This window comes from Podarcis cretensis (genome assembly GCF_951804945.1).
Source record: "Podarcis cretensis genome assembly, chromosome: 10".
Taxonomy (NCBI): domain Eukaryota; kingdom Metazoa; phylum Chordata; class Lepidosauria; order Squamata; family Lacertidae; genus Podarcis; species Podarcis cretensis.
The window spans coordinates 2,391,332-2,412,866 of NC_137179.1; the positions used below are offsets into that span (position 1 = coordinate 2,391,332).

Consider the following 21,535-nt stretch of genomic DNA (forward strand, 5'->3'; position numbering starts at 1 on the left):
TATAGGAAGGGGGCACGAGAGCCAGGCTGGGCTGGGTGCCAGGGGGAAAAGCAGGAGACCCGGAGGAGAGAGGGGCAGAGAAGGGCCAGGGCTGGGGTGTTTTTTTCGGGGGACACGCTCTGCACTCACCTTTCTTCCGAACAATGTCCTCCGACTCTGGCTTGCGGCTGACAGAGACAACTTTCATCACCAGGTGGTTTCCCCCCTGGCGGATCAGAGACACCACTTGCTTGTGCCCAACCTTCACCACGTTCACACCGTTCACCTGGGGAGGGAAGGAAGGAACAGTGAGGAGGAGGAGGAGGAGGAGGAAGCTGCCCTGCGGGGCCACTTGGAGGCCTGTTTCGGAGACTCGGGAGGGACCCCCAAAGGTCATCCAGTCCAGCCTGCCGCTTAGGAAACGAAAGGTCCAACAAGATGGGAGAGGAGGTGGCCAGGATGATGATGATGATTATTAATTTCATTTCTATACTGCTTTGTATTTTTAAGAAAAACGTCAAAGCGGTTTACAGCATATTAAAACAATCCAGAATCCAAAATTTCTGAAGAAAAGCAAATATAGTCAAAGTAACATAATTAACGGAAAACTAAGATAAATGTTATCTTAAAAGATTTCAAAATAAAACATTACAAAGAAGGCCAACTCCAGAATACATATTTAACAGAAACGAAGTTAACAAACAAAAACTCTTAAACATTTTAAAAATAAAACCCCCAAAACTATTGCTAAGTGAAGTCAAATATAAAATGCTCGTTTAAAGCTGCATAGTTAACAAGAGAATAACGGCTGAATAATCCAATATTTATTTATATTTTTAAAAAATATTAAAGGGGGGGGTGGAGTCAACCAGCTCATACGAGCAAAAATTTATTGTGAGTAATATGGATGTTGTTTACCGTATTTTTCGCACCATAGGACGCACCGGACAATAGGACGCACCTTGTTTTAGAGGGGGGAGAACAAGAAGAAAAAAAATCTCCCCCTCTCTGCCCAGTGCCCCTTCAGCGAAGCAGCAGGAGGCGCTGCACAGAGAGGGGGAGAATTTCCCCCCTCTTGTTTTCCCGCTCTAAAACAAGGTGCCGTTCAGGCGGCTACCTTGGAAGCCTGGTGTGCACCGACCCCTCTCACTCTCCAGGCTTCAGGTTCCTTTTGACCTGCTCTTTGGGGCTGGCAGGGGAAGCCCACCACCAGCCCCAAAGAGGAGGTCAGGGAGCAGCGGAAAGGCGCAGCGCAGAGGCTGCTGCCATAGTCGCATGTCACCTCTCCAGCTGGGAGAGGGTCGCGGGGCTATGGCTTCTTTAGCCCCTCACACGCTCTCTCAGCTGGAGAGGTGGCATGCGGCTAAAGAGGCTCATGCCATAGCCGCGCGTCACCTCTCCAGCTGGGAGAGGGTTGCGGGGCTATGGCCTCTTTAGCCCCGCGCGCGCTCTCCCGGCTGGAGAGGTGACGGCGGCTATAGAGGCTCCAGCCATAGGAGCGCGTCACCTCTCCAGCCAGGAGAGGGTTGCGGGGCTATGGCGTCTTCGCTCCATAGGACGCGCACACATTTCCCCTTCATTTTTGAAGGGGAAAAAGTGCGTCCTATAGAGCGAAAAATACGGTATATATTATGAAGTGGAAACTTAATAAAATAATAATCCAATATTTAGGCCAAAGCGCCACTTTTTGCCCAATTAATATCCCCCCCCCTCGAGGCAGAAAGATGTTCCAGGAGCCACCGTTTGCTTGAGAAGCTTGTGCTTATTTGGGGGAATAACTGTTTACAGGTGGAACAGACGGGAAGCAGGTGCTCAGGGAGGGTGGTGTGAGGGCCAAATATAGCACCAGCCCCCCCCCCTGCCAGACTGCTCAGACTTCTTTCTCCATCCAAACTCAGGAGGTTTCTTCTCTGCTCCAATCCCCCCCCCATCTTTTTTTGTCCCACACCCTCAGGCCTAAAGACAGGGACGGCAGAATCTCTCATTTTTTTATTCCACTCAATTTCTCATTTTTCCAACCGTAAATGTGGCTGTCCGTTTGCAGCGATTTGTGCTTTCTCTCTCTATATATATAAAGAAATCCTCGTGAAAATCAGTCAGTGTTTCAGCGCACATTTCTCCTAATATGCACATTTTCGTACACCGTTTTGACTAATATGCATAGTTTTTTGTGCACAGCTTTCCTTAACATGATGCGCTTTGTATACCATGTGTTGAGTTTGCTTCAGGTTGCGCATTTTCAAGTTGTGTCCCGTGGCGACCCAGAAAGGGTTACTTCCGGGTTTCACCGCTGATGCATGCGCAGACACACAGAATGGCGTCATGCGCATGCGCAGAGGCGGTGAATTGTGATCCATGCACGCGCAGATGCAGTTTGCATTCTTTTCAGATTGCAAACAGGCCTCTGGAATGGATCCTGTTCGCAACCAGAGGTACCACTGTATATGTATCTTTTTCGAACACTAGAACCACGTCAAAAAATTCAATTTTCAAAGGATCGCTGCTGCCTCTGTGCTTGTGTGTTGGTTCAAAAGATGCAAATTAGGCAGTTTTGCATTAAAATTGAAAATTTATCCTCTGTCCCTATGCCTAACCCTACTCAATGGTTTCAAAAAATGGCTTCAAGTGACAAGTAAGGAGATTCTGACTGAACAACTGGAAGAACTTTCTGATAGCAAGAGCCATTTGACAGTGGAACGGTCTCCCTTAGGAGGTGGTGGACTCTCCTTCCATGGAGGTTTTTAAGCAGAGGATGGATGGCCAACTGTCATGGATGCTCTAGCTGAAATACATGCATTCCAGGGGTTGGACTAGATCAATGTCCCTTTCAACTCTACAGTTCTGTCGTTGTTTAGTTGTGTCCGACTCTTCGTGACCCCCTGGACCAGAGCACGCCAGGCCCTTCTCTCTTCCACTGCCTCCCGCAGTTTGGTCAAATTCATGCTGGTAGCTTAGAGAACACTGTCCAACCACCTCGTCCTCTGTCGTCCCCTTCTCCTTGTGCCCTCCATCTTTCCCAACATCAGGGTCTTTTCCAGGGAGTCTTCTCTTCTCATGAGGTGGCCAAAGTCTTGGAGCCTCAGCTTCAGGATCTGTCCTTCCAGTGAGCACTCAGGGCTGATTTCCTTCAGAATGGAGAGGTTTGATCTTCTTGCAGTCCATGGGACTCTCAAGAGTCTCCTCCAGCACCAGAATTCAAAAGCTTCAATTCTTTGGTGATCAGCCTTCTTTATGGTCCAGCTCTCGCTTCCATACATCACTACTAGGGAAATCATAGCTTTAACGATAAGGACCTTTGCCTACAGTTCCATGATTCTATTAGTCTAAACAGCAAACATATTTAAATTCATCCAGTAGCAGCTTGGTAAGTGAAGAGCTAATGCAAATCTGGATTCTTAGTTTCAAAAGAGAAACACTGGCAGGATGATAATCTGGAACACCGTTTATAAAGCAGTAGAATCGCAGACTTGAAGAGCTTGAAGGGACCCAAGGATCATCTAGTCCAACACCCTGCACTGCAGAAAATCTGGTTGATCATTGTGACAACAGAGTGCTGGACCAGATGGGCCCCCTTTGGCCTGATCCAGCAGCCAATCTCTTCTTATGCTCTTAGCAAGGCTGGAGCTTCAGTTGGGAGTGAGGCACCACTTTCCCCCTCCTTTTTTAAAAACTTTGGGTCCTTTGCTGTTGACCTGCCTCTTACCCAGCACTACCCAGGAAACCCATTTTCTTCAGCATTCCTTATTATTTGCTTGCACAAAGTTTGCGGGGAGGCTAGACGGCATTCCTTCTGGTGGCTTGCAGGTAATTCAGATGACCCTGCACTAAGCAGCAGTTCTTTCGCACTTCTCACCGCAATTCCCCTTCATTGCCAAAAGTCCCACCTTTGAGGGGTGTGAGCATGTTGTGCAAAGAGCTCCAAGCCAACGTTTAACTGCATAGCCTAAATTTGCAGGTATATAACTGAATCCCATAGGGACGCAGGTGGCGCTGTGGGTTAAAGCCTCAGCGCCTAGGACTTGCCGATCGAAAGGTCGGCGGTTCGAATCCCTGCGGCAGGGTGCGCTCCCGCTGCTCGGTCCCAGCGCCTGCCAACCTAGCAGTTCGAAAGCACCTCCGGGTGCAAGTAGATAAATAGGGACCGCTTACCGGCGGGAAGGTAAACGGCGTTTCCGTGTGCGGCTCTGGCTCGCCAGAGCAGCGATGTCACGCTGGCCACGTGACCCGGAAGTGTCTCCGGACAGCGCTGGCCCCTGGCCTCTTGAGTGAGATGGGCGCACAACCCCAGAGTCTGTCAAGACTGGCCCGTATGGGCAGGGGTACCTTTACCTTTACCTTTAACTGAATCCCACCCCCCACGAAAGTGGCAGCTTGGAAGTTTCCCTTGTTCCACCACCCTAAATAAAGCTAATCTCTTCTTCCAATGCGATTACCACATTCTTCGTTCCATAAGATGCACCTGACCATAAGACGCACCTAGTTTTTAGAGGAGGAAAGCAAGAAAAAAATATATATTCTGAACAAAACAGTGGATGTATGATTTTTGTGGTTCATGCTGTGGCCACAGACATGTGATTTGATGGTGAGTTTGGGGTAGCCCAATGCAAAAATCCTGAGAATCCATGTGGATCCATGCTTTGTAACCATGTTTTTGTGCAATTGCGGCCCCACAAAACAGTGGATGTGTGGTTTTTTGGGTGCAGGCTGTAGCTATGGACATGCTATGGGATCTGATGGTGAATTTGGGGTGACCCAATGCAGAAATCCTGAGGATCCATGTGCTTTTACCTCCCTCCTCCCATGCAGCCTCCTTTATCGCTAGCATCCTTTATCTCCCTCCTGATCGCTTGCCTCCTGATCGCTCAGCAGCTTCGTTTCAACACCCCCTTCCCTCTTTTTTTTTTTTTTTTTTTAAAAAAAAAGGACGATCTGCTTTTTGCCCCTGGGCAATTCGGCTCCAGGGACCATGCATTCACTCCATAAGATGCACAGACATTTCTCCTTACTTTTCAGGAGGAAAAAAGTGTGTCTTATGGAGCAAAAAATACGGTAGATTCTTGTCTAATTAAGAGTCCTGCATGTTGATGGCAGTGTGGCTTCTGGGACCTGGCTCCAGAGGTCTGAGCCTTAGAATGCCCTTTTAACCAGAGGAGAAACTGAGGCAGGCCTGGTGGCAGCTGCGGACTAAGGGGGCTGCTCACAATGTCTCTGGCACCAGCTGCTCCAGTGCTCAGAGCCAGCTGGGCTCAGTGGTGCCATGCCAGTCCCAGAGTCTACCAGCTAGGTACCACCTAGCCAGATGAACCTTCCCAAAGCACACCTGAGCCCTGAAGGCCACAGCATCTGAGACAGAGGTGGGCTTGCGGTGAGTCAACGCTTCTGAAACAAAAGCTGTTTGCTTCAAATGCCTGCTTCTCCCAATGACATCCTTCAGCTTCCTTTCTCTCCCCAGTCAGAAAACTGAAATGTTGGTTCAAAATAGAAATTCTTGCTCAAAAGTGTTGAATGTCATTCCTCTTAATTAGACTTGCAAAAATAGCCGGTTTTGCACACTGAAAAGAAGGCAGCAGCAGCAACAAAAGATGAAATTTAATGAAAGGCACTTGGACAAAAATCACTTTGGGGGGGGGGGTCTCTTTAGGGTCTCCCCAGACATGATGGAGTTCTGCCAGCCGGGGCGGCAAGGTGGAGACCAAACCAGCCTGGCAGATCCCTCAACTCTGACATAAGAGCATAAGAAGAACCATCTGGATCAGGTCCATCGAGTTCAGCACCCTAATCTCACAGTGGCCAACCAGATGCCCAGGATTCGAACACAAGAGCACCATCACTCTCCCCTCCTGTGGTTTCTACCAACTGGGATTCAGAAACATGGCTGCCTTGAACCATGGCCTCAGAGTCAAACCTCCTCCATTAATTGCATCATGGACATGTTGCAGAATATGGCACAACAAAAATACTAGCCTGGTCCCCACACCTCCTAATACTGAACCTAAAGATTATCTCCTGCTTGGACTACTGCAATGCACTCTACTTGGGGCTCCCTTGGGAGGTGACCCGGAAACTGCAACTAATCCAGAATGCGGCAGCTAGACTGGTGACTGGGGGCGGCCGCTGAGACCATATAACACCAGTCCTGTAAGACCTACATTGGCTCCCAGTATGTTTCCGAGCACAATTCAAAGTGTTGGTGCTGACCTTGAAAGCCCTAAACAGCCTCGGTCCTGTATACTTGAAGGAGGGTCTCCACCCCCATCGTTCAGCCCGGACACTGAGGTCCAGCACCGAGGGCCTTCTGGCGGTTCCCTCATTGTGAGAAGTGAGGTTACAGGGAACCAGGCAGAGGGCCTTTTTGGTGGTGGCACCTGCCCTGTGGAACTCCCTCCCACCAGATGTCAAAGAGAAAAACAACTACCTGACTTTTAGAAGACATTTGAAGGCTGTCTTTAGGGAAGCTTTTAATATTTGATGAATCATTGTATTTTAATATTCTGCTGAAAGCCGCCCAGGGTGGCTGGGGAAACCCAGCTAGGTGGGCAGGGTATATTATTATTATTATTATTATTATTATTATTATTATTATTATTATTATTATTCTTCAGCCAGATTGTGTGGCAGGAAACTCAAGAGAAAGGAAAGGGAGTTCTTCACAAAGCACACGCTGAAGCTATGGCGCTCCCTAGCACATGATGGTGGGACAGCCACTGGCTTTGGTGACTTTTTGGTTTAGAGAAAAGGTGAGTCAAGAGGCGACACAACAGAAATTTATAAAATTATGCCTGGCATGGAAAAAGCAGCTTGAACAACCCTTTTCTTTTAACACTGGAATTGGTAGACGCCCGCTGGAGACGAATGTTGGAAGATTCAGGACAGATAAAAAGAAAGGACTTCTTTATGAAGCTCATAGTTAAACTGTGGAACTCTCTGCCACTGGAGGCAGGGATGGCTGGCAACTTGGATTGTTTTAAAAGAGGACTGGGCAAATTCATGGAGGAGGAGAGGGCTCTGGGTGGCTCTTTGCCACAATGGCTATGCTCCGAAGAGGGAAAGCCAGTGCTCAGTCACTTCCACATTTGCCCAACCCAGGGTTGTGGCCAGCGCCATGTCTGAACAGGCTCACCAGAGTGTCATTCCAGAGAACCAGTCTTCCTTTTTTTTTCTAGGGATGATGGTTCAAAAGGACCGCCTGCTGTGCTAGAAGCCACATTACATGTCACAGATAAACAGCAAAATTCTTGAGCTCTGAGGCTGCTCTTCTCTGCAATGGCCTTCGCTTGAACAAATGCAAAATTAATCTTCATTCTCAGTCAATGGTGAAGACGTTTCTTCGCAGCCCTTTGCTTTTGTAGCGCTGTGCTAACAGCTCTGTCGCTGATCCAGAAACTAGTTTTCTGGGAGCGGTGAGGAGCTCTGTTATCAAAAAGTGGAGCAGCAGGAAGACAATTCCAGATTTTGCCCTCTGCCCTGAAATATAAAGTTGCTGTCAGAGAATGCAGCCCTTCCGATGGATTCCTTGGAGGCTGCCTTTGTGAATGTCATCTGTCATGTCTGATTAAGTTGAGATTCCTGCATTGAAGGGGGGTTGGACTAGATGACCCTCAGGGTCCCTTCCAAATCTATCATGCTGTGATTCTATGAATTGGCCAACTCTGAAGATGCGGCAGGAGAGGAACTTAACTGTGCCTAGCCAGAGGGAAAACTCAAAGGGAGATTTCCCAGTGCTCAAACCTGGATGGAAGTTCTAGGTGTCTGGTGATGAGGAGGCCATGCCACAGCACACAGAAACTCTCCTCTCTCCAGCACATCATCATCATCATCATCATCATCATCATCATCATCATCATCATTATTCATACCCCAACCATCTGGCTGAGTTTCCCCAGCCACTCTGGGCAACTCCCAACAGAATATTAAAAACACAATAAAACGTCAAACATTAAAAACTTCCCAAAACAGGGCTGCCTTCAGGTGTCTTCTAAAAGTCAGGTAGTTGTTTATTTCCTTGACATCTGACGGGAGGGCGTTCCACAGGGAGGGAGCCACCACCGAGAAGGCCCTCTGCCTGGTTCCCAGCAACTTCACTTCTTGCAGGGAGGGAACCACCAGAAGGCACTTAGATCTGGACCTCAGTGTCTGGGCTGAACGATGGGGGTGGAGATGCTCCTTCAGGTATACTGGACCAAGGCCAAGTAATGGGGGGAAATCACATTACCTTGACACTAGCTGCTATGTGCAGAGCAAAGGTACAAAATAATAATAATGAGGGTTACCAATGACTACTAGCCAAGATGGCTGTGCTTCTGTGGTCGGAGGCAGAAATGCTTCCGAATATCAGTTGCTCAAAAACACAGGAGCGAAGAAGGCTCTTGTTTTTGGGTCCTCACTGAGGGTTTCCCTTGGGGGCATCTGGTTGGCCACTATGAGAAATTGAGGCTGGACTAGATGGGCCACTGGTCGGATCCAGCAGCAGTCTCTTCTGATGTCCTTTTTTTTTAAAAAATACTTTTTTATTCAAAATTAAAACAAAACATATTATCCAGAAACATATCATTCTTATTTCCCCCCCATTTTTCCTCCCTCCCCCCACAGAACCCACCCGCCCCCACTTCCCTCAGTTCCAGTCTTTGACTTCTATAAAAATGCTGTTTTCTGCATGTTACAAAGTTGTATAGATCCTCCAACTATTTAGCTGATAGTTATCAATAAAAAGTTTGTGACTGTTTATTCAAAACCAGCCAAGGAGTCCACTTCGGTTTGTTGCGTCTTCAAATACTTTGTAAAGGGTTCCCATTCATCTTTAAAGTCACAGTTATCCTTGTCTCGTAGCTTGTATGATGTTCTTAATCCATCTATCAGATGGCTGCCTCTGGTCTCACTTGTGCCTGCTGTTCTTTCTGGAAAAGCCACTTCTGCCTTAGGGAGGAGGTGGGGTTGTGGGCTTCACGGCCCCTCCACGTACCCAGGGGGTGGGAGGCCAGCCCCTGCACGATTGGGGGACTCCCAGCTGTGTCACCCTCTGGCTGGCCAGTTGGGATGCTCTGGGGGTGTGGCCTGCCCTATTTAAGGCAGAACGCAGCCGGGGATCTCCCTCTTTGTCCGTTCACCAGCTGCTCCGGTTTTCCCACCCTCCCGCCCTTGAAGGTTTGCTTCCTTTGACCTTGCTATGGACCTCGGTTGTTCACCGTTGAGGGGCCTGGTAGGAATTTTTCCTCTTGGCAAATTGGCACCAGCCACTTGGTTTTCACCTACCTCGTAGCAAATCGTCACAACTTTCTGGGTATTGGCGGTTAGGCATTGGTATTGTTCTGTAGATGGAAAAGGGGAGGTAGTGGCATCACCTGCCCCACATTTGGAAGGGTATTCCTGTCAGCATCGCCCTTGAGCCAGTGTCACCAACTGGACTCATGCACTTCAACCCCGACAGGGCTAGGCGAGCTGGGTAGCACTTCCAGAGACCACCTTTTACACAGGAACAGGTCAAAGTGCTGTGGACTCACAGCTTAAAGTTGTGAGCACCGGATTCACTTCCACAATACAGTCGTCACACAGCAGAGTATTGCAGAGTCTGGCAGTGTATAAACGACTCGGAGAGCAGCTCTGTAGAATATCTTCTTTTATTCTATAACTACAACTATAATACAAAACTATATACAGAGCTAAATAGGTCTAAGCATAAATGAATGCTGCACTGAGTGTCTGCAGCTGCTCTTAGCAGCAACCTTATCTCTACACACGATCTCTAACACTCAGTCTCTCTCTCTCTCTCCGACACACTGACTGACTGACTGACTGACTGACTGACTGACTGACTTGGTGCTGGAGCTGAATAAGTAGAAAGCAGTACACTGCTCCTCCTCTCTGGAGAATCAGCAGACTCGTCAGGAGATTCTTGGATATGGGAGGGGTGAAATCTCCTCAATTCCATTAAAGGATTCTGGGGGGCGTGGCCCTGTCCGAAGCCTAGGGAGGTTAGAGCCTAAGGCGCGCCCCCTATCAGTGACCCCGCGGGAGCTCCTAGTTGATGTGCATCAGCAGGACTCCCCCTACTGGTGCTTAACCCTTCCCGGACTTCAAGCAGACGGGCTGGAGTCAGATATACCGTATTTTTTGCTCTATAAGACTCACTTTTTCCCCTCCTAAAAAGTAAGGGGAAATGTGTGTGCGTCTTATGGAGCGAATGCAGGCTGCGCAGCTACCACAGAAGCCAGAAAAGCAAGAGGGATTGCTGTTTTCACTGCACAGCGATCCCTCTTGCTGTTCTGGCTTCTGAAATTCAGAATATTTTTTTTCTTGTTTCCCCCCTCCAAAAACTAGGTGCGTCTTGTGGTCTGGTGCGTCTTATAGAGCGAAAAATACGGTGGTCGGTTAGGTCCAATGCCTAAGCCAATACCGCTCATCACCTGTAACCAAGGAAGTTGTCGCCTTTTTAAGCCCATTAACTTTAATAATTGTGTCATGTGTCATTATTTCTGCCTGGGGGCGGGGCAGGAACTCGCCACACAACTGAACCCGAGGGCTTCTCCATGCATGACCCACAGACCTTAGCTGCAGGAGAACAGGGCTGGATGAAGACCTTTTCTTCATGCACCAAAATGCACAAGTCTCCTGCTCCACCAGATCCAGGCATGCCTCACCTGGACTTTTGCCTTTGCACATCCCACCAGCCGGGAAACGTGAGTCTCCCTCTCGCCAGCTGCTCCCTGGCTGCTGTTGAGTAATGCATGAAATACGGCCACACTTCTGGGATTCGGCTGGTGGCATCGCTAGTGACAAATGGCACCATGAAACGCCGTTCGTCTTCACCGCTGCCAACTCCCTTAAAACAAAAGCAAGTGCAGACCGTGCGTCTATTGCAAGTTCATTTCCTCTTATGGCCAGCTGCCTCGGGCGGCCCTGTTGCAAAGGGAGAAGGCAGCAAGGATGCATTTTAAATAAACATTAGCAGACCAGCTCCTTCTGCCCTTTTGTAACCTTTCTTGCTATGATGCATTTCCTTATTCCAGAGGCTGAAGCTTCCTCACTCTGCCCAGTGCCAAGGCACCCCACAACTCATTGGCAAGCCCCCTCTCACCACCCCATAGGGGCAAGAAAATGTGTAGCTGGACCCAGGGTAAAGGCTGGTGCAAGAAGAGGGTGGAGGGAAGGGTCTGCTTTTTAAACTGCCTGAAAATATGCTCACCTTTTCCTTCGATTGGGAAAGGGGTTTGCAATGGCTATGATGATGACATCTCACAATACAGTGGTACCTTGGTTCTCAAACTTAATCCGTTTCAAAACCAAAGCGTTCCAAAACCAATGCACGCTTTCCCATAGAAAGTAATGCAAAATGGATTAATCCGTTCCAGACTTTTAAAAACAACCCCTAAAACAGCCATTTAACATGGATTTTACTCTTTAACGAGACCGTTGATTCATAAAATAAAAGCATATTGATTCACAAAATGAAAGCAATAATCAATGTACTATCCTATAAAATAAGAGAGCAAAAACAAAAGTGTCAAACTTAATCTGCTCTAGAAGTCCATTTGACTTCCAAAAAACATTTGAAAACCAGAACACTTACTTCCGGGTTTTCGGTGTTTGGGAACCAAGGCGTTTGAGTACCGAGGCATTTGAGAACCAAGGTACCACTGTACTGTCACAGCTACCCCTACTACTGTTAAATATTTGTGCATGGCGTTCTTAAAAACACAAACACATGCATTAAGGACTCAAAACAACCACTTGCCAAATCCTAAAACAACAAATGTAACAGCAAAAAGTTTTAAAATCTGCAATAGACAGAGAAGCAAGGTTCCAAAACTGCGAGCCTTTCTAAACAACCGGACATTCTGGAGTACCCTAATGCTAGCACATTGATTCATGGATGAGAGTCCACTTGCAACAGACACCTATGGAAGATTTCCATAAAACTGTAGAATCACAGAAGGGTTGGAAGGGATCCAAAGGGTCAAGGGGCCCCAACTCCTTGAAATGCAGGAGTCACAGGTGAAGAAGCCCTGGCAGGTGGTCATTCCACCTCTACTTAAAAAACTCCAACGAAGGAGACTCCCACACCCTTCCACTTGCCACCAGAAAGTTCTACCTGGTGTTTAGTCCGAATTGCCTTTATTATTGTTTGAAGCCATTGGTTCGTGTCCCACTCTTCAGAGCCAGAGAAAAAGCTGGCTCCCTCTTCCATGTGACAGCCCTGGAGATATCTAAAGGTGGCTCTCAAATCTCCTCTTTTCCAGTTAAACATACCCAAATCCCCCAACCATTCCCCATAAGGCTTGATTTCCAGACCCTTGATCATCTTGGTTGCCCTCCTCTCCACACCTTCCGGCTTGTCAACATCCTTCTTAAATTGTGGAGCCTAGAATTGGATGCAGAACTCCTGACCAAGGCAGAACAGAGCAGTACTATGACTTCCCTTGACCTGGACCTAGAAGAGCATTAGCCTTTTTTGCTGCTGCATCACACTGTGGACTCATGTTCAGCTTGTGGTCTACTAAGACCCTGAGATCCTTTTCACATGCACTGCTAGTAAGCCCAGTGTCTCCCATCTCATATTTGTGCAGCTGTTCCTTCCTGCCTAAGTGCAGAACCTTACAACTGTGCATTTGTCTTGTAAACAGAAGCTTTTTTTCCACCCGACTCCTTAAATTACAAAACAGGGACCTTCTTCGTTGTGGCAGCATGACTGAACAAGCTTGATGCTTCAAGAAATCTGGAATTTGGCCTCAAGGACAGAGAACAGCCGAGCACAGTGGCCTGATCGCACGTAAGCTTCTTCCAAACTGTGACTTGCCATGAAGAAGAAGGCATGCTGGCGCCCAGAGAGAAATGGTGGCAGCTGTCACTCATTCCCCACTGCTGGTGCTGCAGTATCAAGAGCTAAGCCATGGTTTGTCAAAGAACCAATGGAGTTGGAAGAGTCCCTAAGGATCATCTAGTCCAGGGACAGCCAACTTCCAAGAGACCGCGATCTACTCTCACATTAAAAAACTGGCAGTGATCTACTCCGTTTTCTGGGGGTTCAGGTCAAAGTTGTCGAGCTTTTCTTAGGGGACGAAAAACCACTCACCGACAGATGGCTAATGAAACTGTCAGCGAGGCTTCCACCTTTCATTCTAGCGATCTAGAGGGTGGGGCAAGGGGTGGGGCCGGATGGAGGAGCCAGCGATCGAATGTGATCTACCTAATTTTCCCAGGGATCGACCAGTAGATTGCCTCCACCAAACAAGGCATGAGCGGCAAAGCACACCTTGGTTGCAGGTGGTGGTTTGTTTGGAGCAAGGCAACTTCAGGTTTGCATGTAACATGAAGCCAAACTCTTGCTTGGCTCCCAGTAAAAAGGTAAAAAATGGTAAAGGACCCCTGGACGGTTAAATCCAGTCAAGGAGACTATGGGGTTGTGGGGCTCATTTCACATCAGGCCATGGGAGCTGGGGTTTGTCCACAGACAGCTTTCCAAGTCATGTGGCCAGCATGACTAAACCACTTCTGGTGCAACGGGACACGGTGATGTAAGCCAGAGTGCATGGAAACGGCGTTTACCTTCCAGCTGCAACCATACCTACCGTATGTTCCGGCGTACAAGATGACTTTTTATCCATGGAAAATCACCCCAAAAGTCGGGGGTCGTCTTATACGCTGGGTATACGCATTGGGAAGGAGGAGAGGGAGCCAGGGAGCAGAGGCGCCCCTTCTGCCATCGCTCCTCCTCCCTCCCCACAGAAGGGGGCGCAGAAAGTCCTTCTGAGTGTGGCGATCACCCACCCGCCCGCCAAATGCCTTGCGCCTTGGGCTGCTGCTGCTTCTGTGATGGCAGAGACAGCGGAGGGGTGCGCGCTCTGCCCCTTGCGGCACTCAAACTCTATAACTCTAAAACTCTAAAATTGAACAGCAAAAGTTGGGGGTCGTCTTATACGCCCAGTTGCCTAATACGCCGAAATCTACGGTATTTATCTACTTGCACTGGCGTGCTTTCAAACTGCTAGGCTGGCAGGAGCTGGGACTGAGCAACGGGAGCTCACCCCCGCCGTGGGGATTCGAACTGCCGACCTTCCGATCGGCAAGCCCAAGAGGCTCAGTGGTTTAGACTACAGCACCACCCACTCCCCTTTAGCTCCCAGTACTGCAGCGTCAAGACCAGTGCAGAAGGCAAGTGGCTATTATTGTCCCTCTTGGTACCCGCATGTTTACACATTTACAGGAAGTTTTAGTTTAGTTTGGTTTACACTAACACAAAAAACCAGGCACTTCTGCAAAAAACAACCCTGGAGGGAACGTGGACCACAGGGATCAGGCAGGAGCAATGCGAGAGAGCAGTTGATCCCCAAGCAACTGGTATGTGAGATGTAAGAAGGCACCCTGTGCTGATGTTTTTGATACAACCAGTGGGGTGTAGTGGTCAGTGTGTCAGACTAGGACCTGCGAGACTGGGGTTCAAATCCCCACTCAGGCCCTGGGTGACCTTGGGCCAGTCCCCATCTCTCAGCCTAACCTACCTCACAGGGCTGTCGTGAGAATGAAATGAGGATGAGAACCATTTACTCCACTCTTTGCTCCTTGGGGGGGAAAGGTGGCATAGAAATTGTGATAGGAATTTTATGGTCTTAGATATATGGTAATGTTCATAAGTGTACCAACCGAGCACATATATAAATCAGCACAGAACCATTTTGATTCCTAAACTGAGCAAATGTTTTCTCTGCAAGGTCAAACTGGAAAAGCCTCCCCATTGTCTTTTCCTTCACAAATCCTGTCTTAAGGGTATGTCTCTGTTTGAATAGGGTGTAAGCCTGTGACCTGGCCCAGGAACTAAGTATTTATCATTACAAAAGACTAGCCGGGCTCCCCAGGCAATCCAATCAAGTAACCTGCTAGACAGGAGATAAACAACAGGAGAAAAACAACATTCAAATTTCTGTTTTAGACCGCCTTTTCTGTGATGTAGGTGTGATGTATCTGAGGGGTGGTCTTAGGTTACACCCCTTCTGTGATGTATGTATGATGTTTCTGGGGGTGGTCTTGATCTAAAAAAGTAAAGGTACCCCTGCCCGTATGGGCCAGTCTTGACAGACTCTAGGGTTGTGCGCTCATCTCACTCTAGAGGCTGGGAGCCAGCGCTGTCCGCAGACACTTCCGGGTCACGTGGCCAGCGTGGCAAGCTGCATCTGGCGAGCCAGCGCAGCACACGGAACGCAGTTTACCTTCCCGCTGGTAAGCGGTCCCTATTTATCTACTTGCACCCGGGGGTGCCTTCGAACTGCTAGGTTGGCAGGCGCTGGGACCGAACGACGGGAGCGCACCCCGCCGCAGGGATTCGAACCACCGACCATGCCATGCGATCGGCAAGTCCTAGGCGCTGAGGTTTTACTCACAGCGCCACCCGCATCCTGATCTACAGGTCTTGATCTACAGGGTGGCAATTTCAAAAGTCTTTATAAGGCCTTGCACAGCATTTTTCTGGGTCCCTCCTCTCTCCTGCAGGTGAGGGGAGCACCCTGTTGCAACAGATCAATAAAGGCCAAGACTACAGGCTGCTGTTTTGCTCCAAGTAATCCTGGTTGGTCTCTTTGTTTTTGTACAAGGGAGCCCTCGGATTTTTCCGTTAACAGAAATGTAACATAAACGCAATAAATAAAGAGCGCCTTTATCTAGCGCAGAGGAGAACCCCAGTTCCCACGGTTGGCAGATTCGACCCTCCTCCTTTGCCGGCCACGCTCTTCCGGGACTCACCTCAATCAGGAAGTCTCCCGTGCGAAGTCCTGCTCGCCAGGCCACACCTTCCACGTCCACGGACTCCAGGTATTGGAGAGCCGGGAATGCGGGCGTCGGGGTGAACTCCTCGATCGGAGTCTCCGCTGAAACAAAGAGAGACCCTCGGTCAGGGGGGAGGAAGCTGGGATTTGCACGTCCAAATGTGGGGAGGAAAAAAGACGGGTGCCAGCGAGAGATTCCTGGAGACTGCAAAATGTTCCCTGGCCACAGTTTGCTCAGCTGCCAGGCAGCTTCCTAACCACAGACAAGGCCTACACAAAATGAACGTTTCCGAACGTTCTTTTGGAAGCCGAACGTCTGGCGGGGCTTCTGTGGCTTCCGGTGGGCTGTGGGAGCTTCCTGCAGCCAATCAGAAGTCGCGCTTTGGTTTCCGAATATTTTGGAAGTCAAACGAACTTCCAGAACGGATTACCCATTCAACTTCCAAGGTACGACTGTATTATTATCATTATTACTATTTAGCAAGAATTTTATCATTCATTTTTTATGTGTTTGGGTTGGTTTTTTAAAAAAAATATCAATCAGTATATTTGTATTCTTTGTATCGTGTTTATGATGATTGTGTTGAATATTAAATTGTAAAACCCTATATATATATATTGCCCAATCCTCTTTGAAAGCCGTCCAAGTTCATGACCATTCCTGCGTCCTGTGGGAGGGAGTTCCAAAGTTTAACTATGGACTATAGTAACGTTAAAGTTTACTGGGAAATGATATATAATGAAAATAAAAGGATGTTTAAAATAATTGTAAAAAACAACAACCCAAAGCTTTTCTTTTCGGAATTATAGGGACAGAACTACCTAAACTGTATAGAAACTTATTCATGTGTGCTGCTACAGCGGCAAGAATGCTACTTGCCCCAAAATGGAAAGAAGCAGAAGTCCCAGCAAAGGAAGAATGGATACAAAAACTTAGGGAATATGCAGAAATGGCAAAACTTACCGGAAGAACAAGAAATCAAGATAACAAACTTTTTATAAAAGAAGGGAAATGGTTTATTGAATATTTACAGATAAATTGCAAACAGATAAGAACATTGGCAGGGTTATTGTGATAACCTGCAGTTTTATAAGAGTATCTAATTAAAGCAGATGAATAAATGAGCAAATTAAGTTAATTTGGATATGCAGAAGATATTAAAAATAAATTTAAGGAACTGCAGAAAGAGGGTGAAGGAAGTCAAGTTTTGAAGACTTCCGGGTTGGCGCCATCGCCGAATGGCGGACTCCCTCCGAGCTCCGGAGGGAGCCTGCTCGGCAGGGGATGGTTCTACCGCGCCGGCGACGCGGGGACCCTCAAAAACCATGGGTGCTGAAACCCATGGGCATGGTGACTCGGCTGGCACTGTTTGCGCCCCCCCGACCACGCGAAGGAGCCTTTTTAAAGGCTGCGGAGCGGGTGACAGGGGGGTGGTGGTGCTGTGAGTCCTCCGCTTCCCCTGCCGAGCGAAGCCACATGCCATTTGGCGGAGAGCGCTGACTTCTTCCATTGAAAATCTGGACTTAAAAGAACAACCCGTGAGTAATTGGAACTTGGATTAAAAAGGGGAATAAATTTTTTCTTAAATTCGGAGCGAGCGGGGGAGGTATAAAAAGGAAGTCAACCTCCCCCCTGTTGTAGAGGAGCTAAAGCAAAGGACCTGACAACTAAGATCGAGCGCAACCTTTTCTTTTGATAAAGATATTAATTTCGCGATGGAAAATTATAAGCTGGGCTGGAGGAAAAGAGTGGAATGTGAATTAAAATACAACCCCCCCCCCGGAAGCCCTGGGAGCGATCCGTGAGAGCGCCTGGAGAGGAGAAATAGAGGTTTTGACAGCTGTCAAAGGAGCTGCCAAAACTGAAGAACAAAAAGAGAACTTTGTTACGAGGACTTTGCTGGTTACATTTGTTATAAATTGGATATAAACTGTTTAAAACAAGGAATAATAAGTTACTTTGACTGGTGGGTGAGATCGGGAATGAAACTGAGTTACTATAATCCCTCTAGAGGAGCTGTGGGTTATTACAAGTATCGCTGGCATGGAATTTGAATCGGACATTTTATCTCCTGGGAAACTGCAGAAATGGAACACTATTTTGTCTACAGAGGTCTACACACTAAAGGAGACAATAGATTTATCTATTGAAGAATGGAAGGGACTTGACGTTTTGTTCCTGAATAACAAAGCCTCTGTAGAGGAATTACAAGCTTTTTGGAATTAGAACATTTGTGCAGGAGAGCAGGGGGAAAAAAAGAAGAAAAAAAAGAGAGAGGAGAAGAGATAACATCAAGAACAATAAGAAAAACAAGAACTGGACAAAGTTGGAAGATAGACCCTTTCTAAGATTGGACATTTGAAATTAAAGATGATTAAAAGACGGTAAAGATTACTAAAAAGATGGCAAAGCGGACTGGTGAAGGATTATGGCTTAGATTATGGTTCAGATGTGGGAGCTCCAGGAGACAGTGGATTTGATGGACATTGGGAACGCAACCGGGAAAGGGGGGAGGGAAATTTGGAATCCAAAGGGTGTTAAATTATATTTTATTCTTTTTTTAATTCTTTTATGTTAATCTGTATTTTATACTAAAGAGGGGAACTCGTGGAAGGGAACAGGTCGATTTTAGGGGATGGGAAAATATTTTTTAAATTGGGTTAATGATAATAATTTTAAAATTTGGGGTAAGAATTTGTTGAATCTATTTGAAAGAATTGGAATACAAGAGGGGGTGGGGAGGGGGAAGTCCTGGAAAGATGATATTGAAAATAAGGCCTTAAATTTGGATGTTTTTCTTTTTTTTGTTATATTTGAAAATCTTTAATAAATATTATTAAAAAAAAAAAGGAAGTCAAGTTTTGAAGTGTTAAAATGATTGTAAAATTAGTGAAATGTATGAACCTGAAAAGCACAAATAAAATAAAATAAAATAAAATAAACTATGCACCTCACGAAGAACTTTTTTTTAAATCTGTCCTGAACCTTCCAGCATTCAGCTTCATTACATGTCCACAAGTGTTAAAGCATGTTGACAAACGCAGATGTTCTGGAGTCTGTCCAAGGAACACTGGCTGTCAGAACCATTTAGACACCCACCCGACGGCTTCCATCACGGTTTTAAAGAATCCAAAAATGAAACTGTTGCTGCTTCAAGGAAAGTATCTAACTTAATTGCTAAAATCTGCCTCCATGGTGGCTGGAAGGTAGCCATGTAACAAACTTATTTTGGCCAGTATGGGATTTAGGGGAAATTCAAAGATATTAGGTAAAGGTAAAGGGACCCCTGACCCCTGTTCTCCACCTTGACAAGTACTTTTACTATTTTAAAAATAGAAGCATCGCCTACGTTGTCAAAATAAATAAAAAAAATTGTCCAGTAGCACCTTAAAAAGGTAAAGGGACCCCTGACCATTAGGTCAAGTCGTGGCCGACTCTGGGGTTGCGGCGCTCATCTCGCTTTCTTGGCCGAGGGAGCCGGCATACAGCTTCTGGATCATGTGGCCAGCATGACTAAGCCGCTTCTGGTGAACCAGAGCAGCGCACGGAAATGCCGTTTACCTTCCCACCAAAGTGGTACCTATTTATCTACTTGCACTTTGATGTGCTTTTGAAGTGCTAGGTTGGCAGGAGCTGGGACCGAGCAACGGGAGCTCGCCCCATTGCGGGGATTCGAACCGCCGACCTTCTGATCGGCAAGCCCAAGGCTCAGTGGTTTAGACCACAGCACCACCCGCATCAAAGATACTACTTTCAGCCTAAGGTCACATTCAGGCTCTCAGGATTTGCAAGGGCTTTCCAGAAATTTAGATTTTTGCAACACAACTGGATTACAGAGCTCTGTTGACCAAATGCAACAAACCCACTTAAAACAACAACAAAAGGACCTTTAGTGATTAGGAAAGGGAAATTGAAAAGTGGGAGATGATCAAATGATGAACGGGATACTGTTTAAAAACCCTGTAAGCAAATCAGGATGGTTGCTCGTTGCCATGTAACCTCCCTGCAAGCAAATGGGAATAAATGTTTGATAAAGGCTGGCTGTGATCTACCCTCCGAAAAGCCTCGTGCAAAGGAATCGGGACGGATGCTGAATAATGAGGTCGACTGGAGGAGCCCTGATTCCTGCGCCGTATGAAGTGGTTGAAAATATTTCTAAAGGCTAGAATTGTTCCATGGCTGGCTGCAAAGGAAATGCGCCTCTCAAAATGCGTTTAGCATCCTTTGAAGGTCTCAGTTAAGGCGAAGAAAGAGGCTCCGGCTAAAAGGTGCGTCGCGGAGAAGAAAGGGGTCCAGGAGGACGAGAGGCGAGGGAGGGAGGCGAGGCTGCCTTTGAAAAGGGAATGTCTTGCCCCAGTGAGCAGAAGAAAGAGCGCAAACACTTTACCGGGAAGAAAGGAGGAGCACAAATCTGAAAACAAATAGCAAGTGCCTCAGAAGCAGGAAACCATTCAGAGAGGCAATGGGGAAGGGGTAAGAGAAGGAGCTAAATAAGGCAGAAGAGACCAACAATTTGTCCAGAGGAGGGCAACCAAAATAGTCAAAGGCCTGGAAATGATGCCTTATGAGGAACGGCTAAGGGAGCTGGGCATGTTTAGCCTGGAGAAGAGGAGGTTAAGGGGGGATATGATAGCCATGTTCAAATATATAAAAGGATGTAACATAGAGGAGGGAGAAAGGTTGTTTTCTGCTGCTCCAGAGAAGCGGACACGGAGCAATGGCTCCAAACTACAAGAAAGAAGATTCCAACTAAACATTAGGAAGAACTTCCTGACAGTAAGAGCTGTTTGACAGTGGAATTTGCTGCTAAGGAGTGTGGTGGAGTCTCCTTCTTTGGAGGTCTTTAAGCAGAGGCTTGACAACCATATGTCAGGAGTGCTCTGATGGTGTTTCCTGCTTGGCAGGGGGTTGGACTCCATGGCCCTTGTGGTCTCTTCCAACTCTATGATTCTATGAATTGATCTGAGATGGTCGCAATGGCAAGATATGATAAAGAGATTAGCATAACCGAAGGATTGCAGAAACTGTGAAGAACAGAGGTTAGCCCACAAGCTAAAAAGGAGTGGATCCAGGGGGCTTTGGGGAGCTCTTGCCGAATTTATGAACTTAAACCAGGGATGGTGAACCTGGGGGAGAGGAGCCCCTCCAGAAGTTGTGGAACTGCAGCTCCCATCATTTTGACCACTGGCCAGCCTGGCTGGAGCTGGGGTCCAACGACATCTCTGGCTCTGGACTAAAATATTTCCCATTCTTGACTAAAACGTTAAATTCCTGTGCAGTCACTGGGTTAGCAGCAAAAGCTATCAGTCTTCTACCAAAAGCATTGTCGATGACCCCCAAGATGCTAGTACTCATCGGTCACTGCCAACCCTATAAGTTTACACGCAAAATTGGATTATTACTTTTTGCCTCGGTGCGTCTGGCTGTTAACCAAAAGGTTGGTGGTTCGAGCCCAGGAATGGCTATGGGCAAGATTTCTGCATTGCAGAGGACTCTAGGATTCTCTGATTCAAATGTCTGTTTCTCCAATTTGGAGAGATCCTTTTGGATCTTTGGTGTCCCTTTTTCGTTTTAATCCTTCTCAATCACTTGAGTGCCCGATACATCTATCTGATGAAATGTTTGTTTTGTTCATAGTTTTCCACTGTTTCCAAACACTTTGAAAACTGTTCTGTGAAGGGAGGACGCCTTTGTGATTGACATGAGGGCTGGCCAATCAGTGCTATGGACTGCCGGCTCCAAGTAGAGGCAAGGCAGCTTTGTGATTGACAGAAAGGGCAGCCAATTGGCGCTGTGCAGATTTAGC

General features: G+C 47.3%; 1 protein-coding gene across 11 annotated transcripts in view; it reads right to left on the reverse strand.

Annotated features, from left to right (window-relative positions):
- SHANK3 (SH3 and multiple ankyrin repeat domains 3) overlaps nt 1-21,535 on the reverse strand; it is a 494,453-nt gene that overhangs the window by 66,927 nt on the left and 405,991 nt on the right. For all 11 annotated transcript variants that reach the window (XR_013842778.1, XR_013842779.1, XM_079992132.1 and 8 more), the window contains 2 exons: nt 15,706-15,830; nt 130-265 (listed from right to left, as the gene is read on the reverse strand). Coding sequence is in view for 9 of the 11 variants with exons in the window: in XM_079992132.1 (XP_079848258.1) it covers nt 130-265; nt 15,706-15,830 (261 nt within the window). In the remaining 2 variants the exon portion in view is untranslated. The remainder of the gene's footprint in view (nt 1-129; nt 266-15,705; nt 15,831-21,535) is intronic.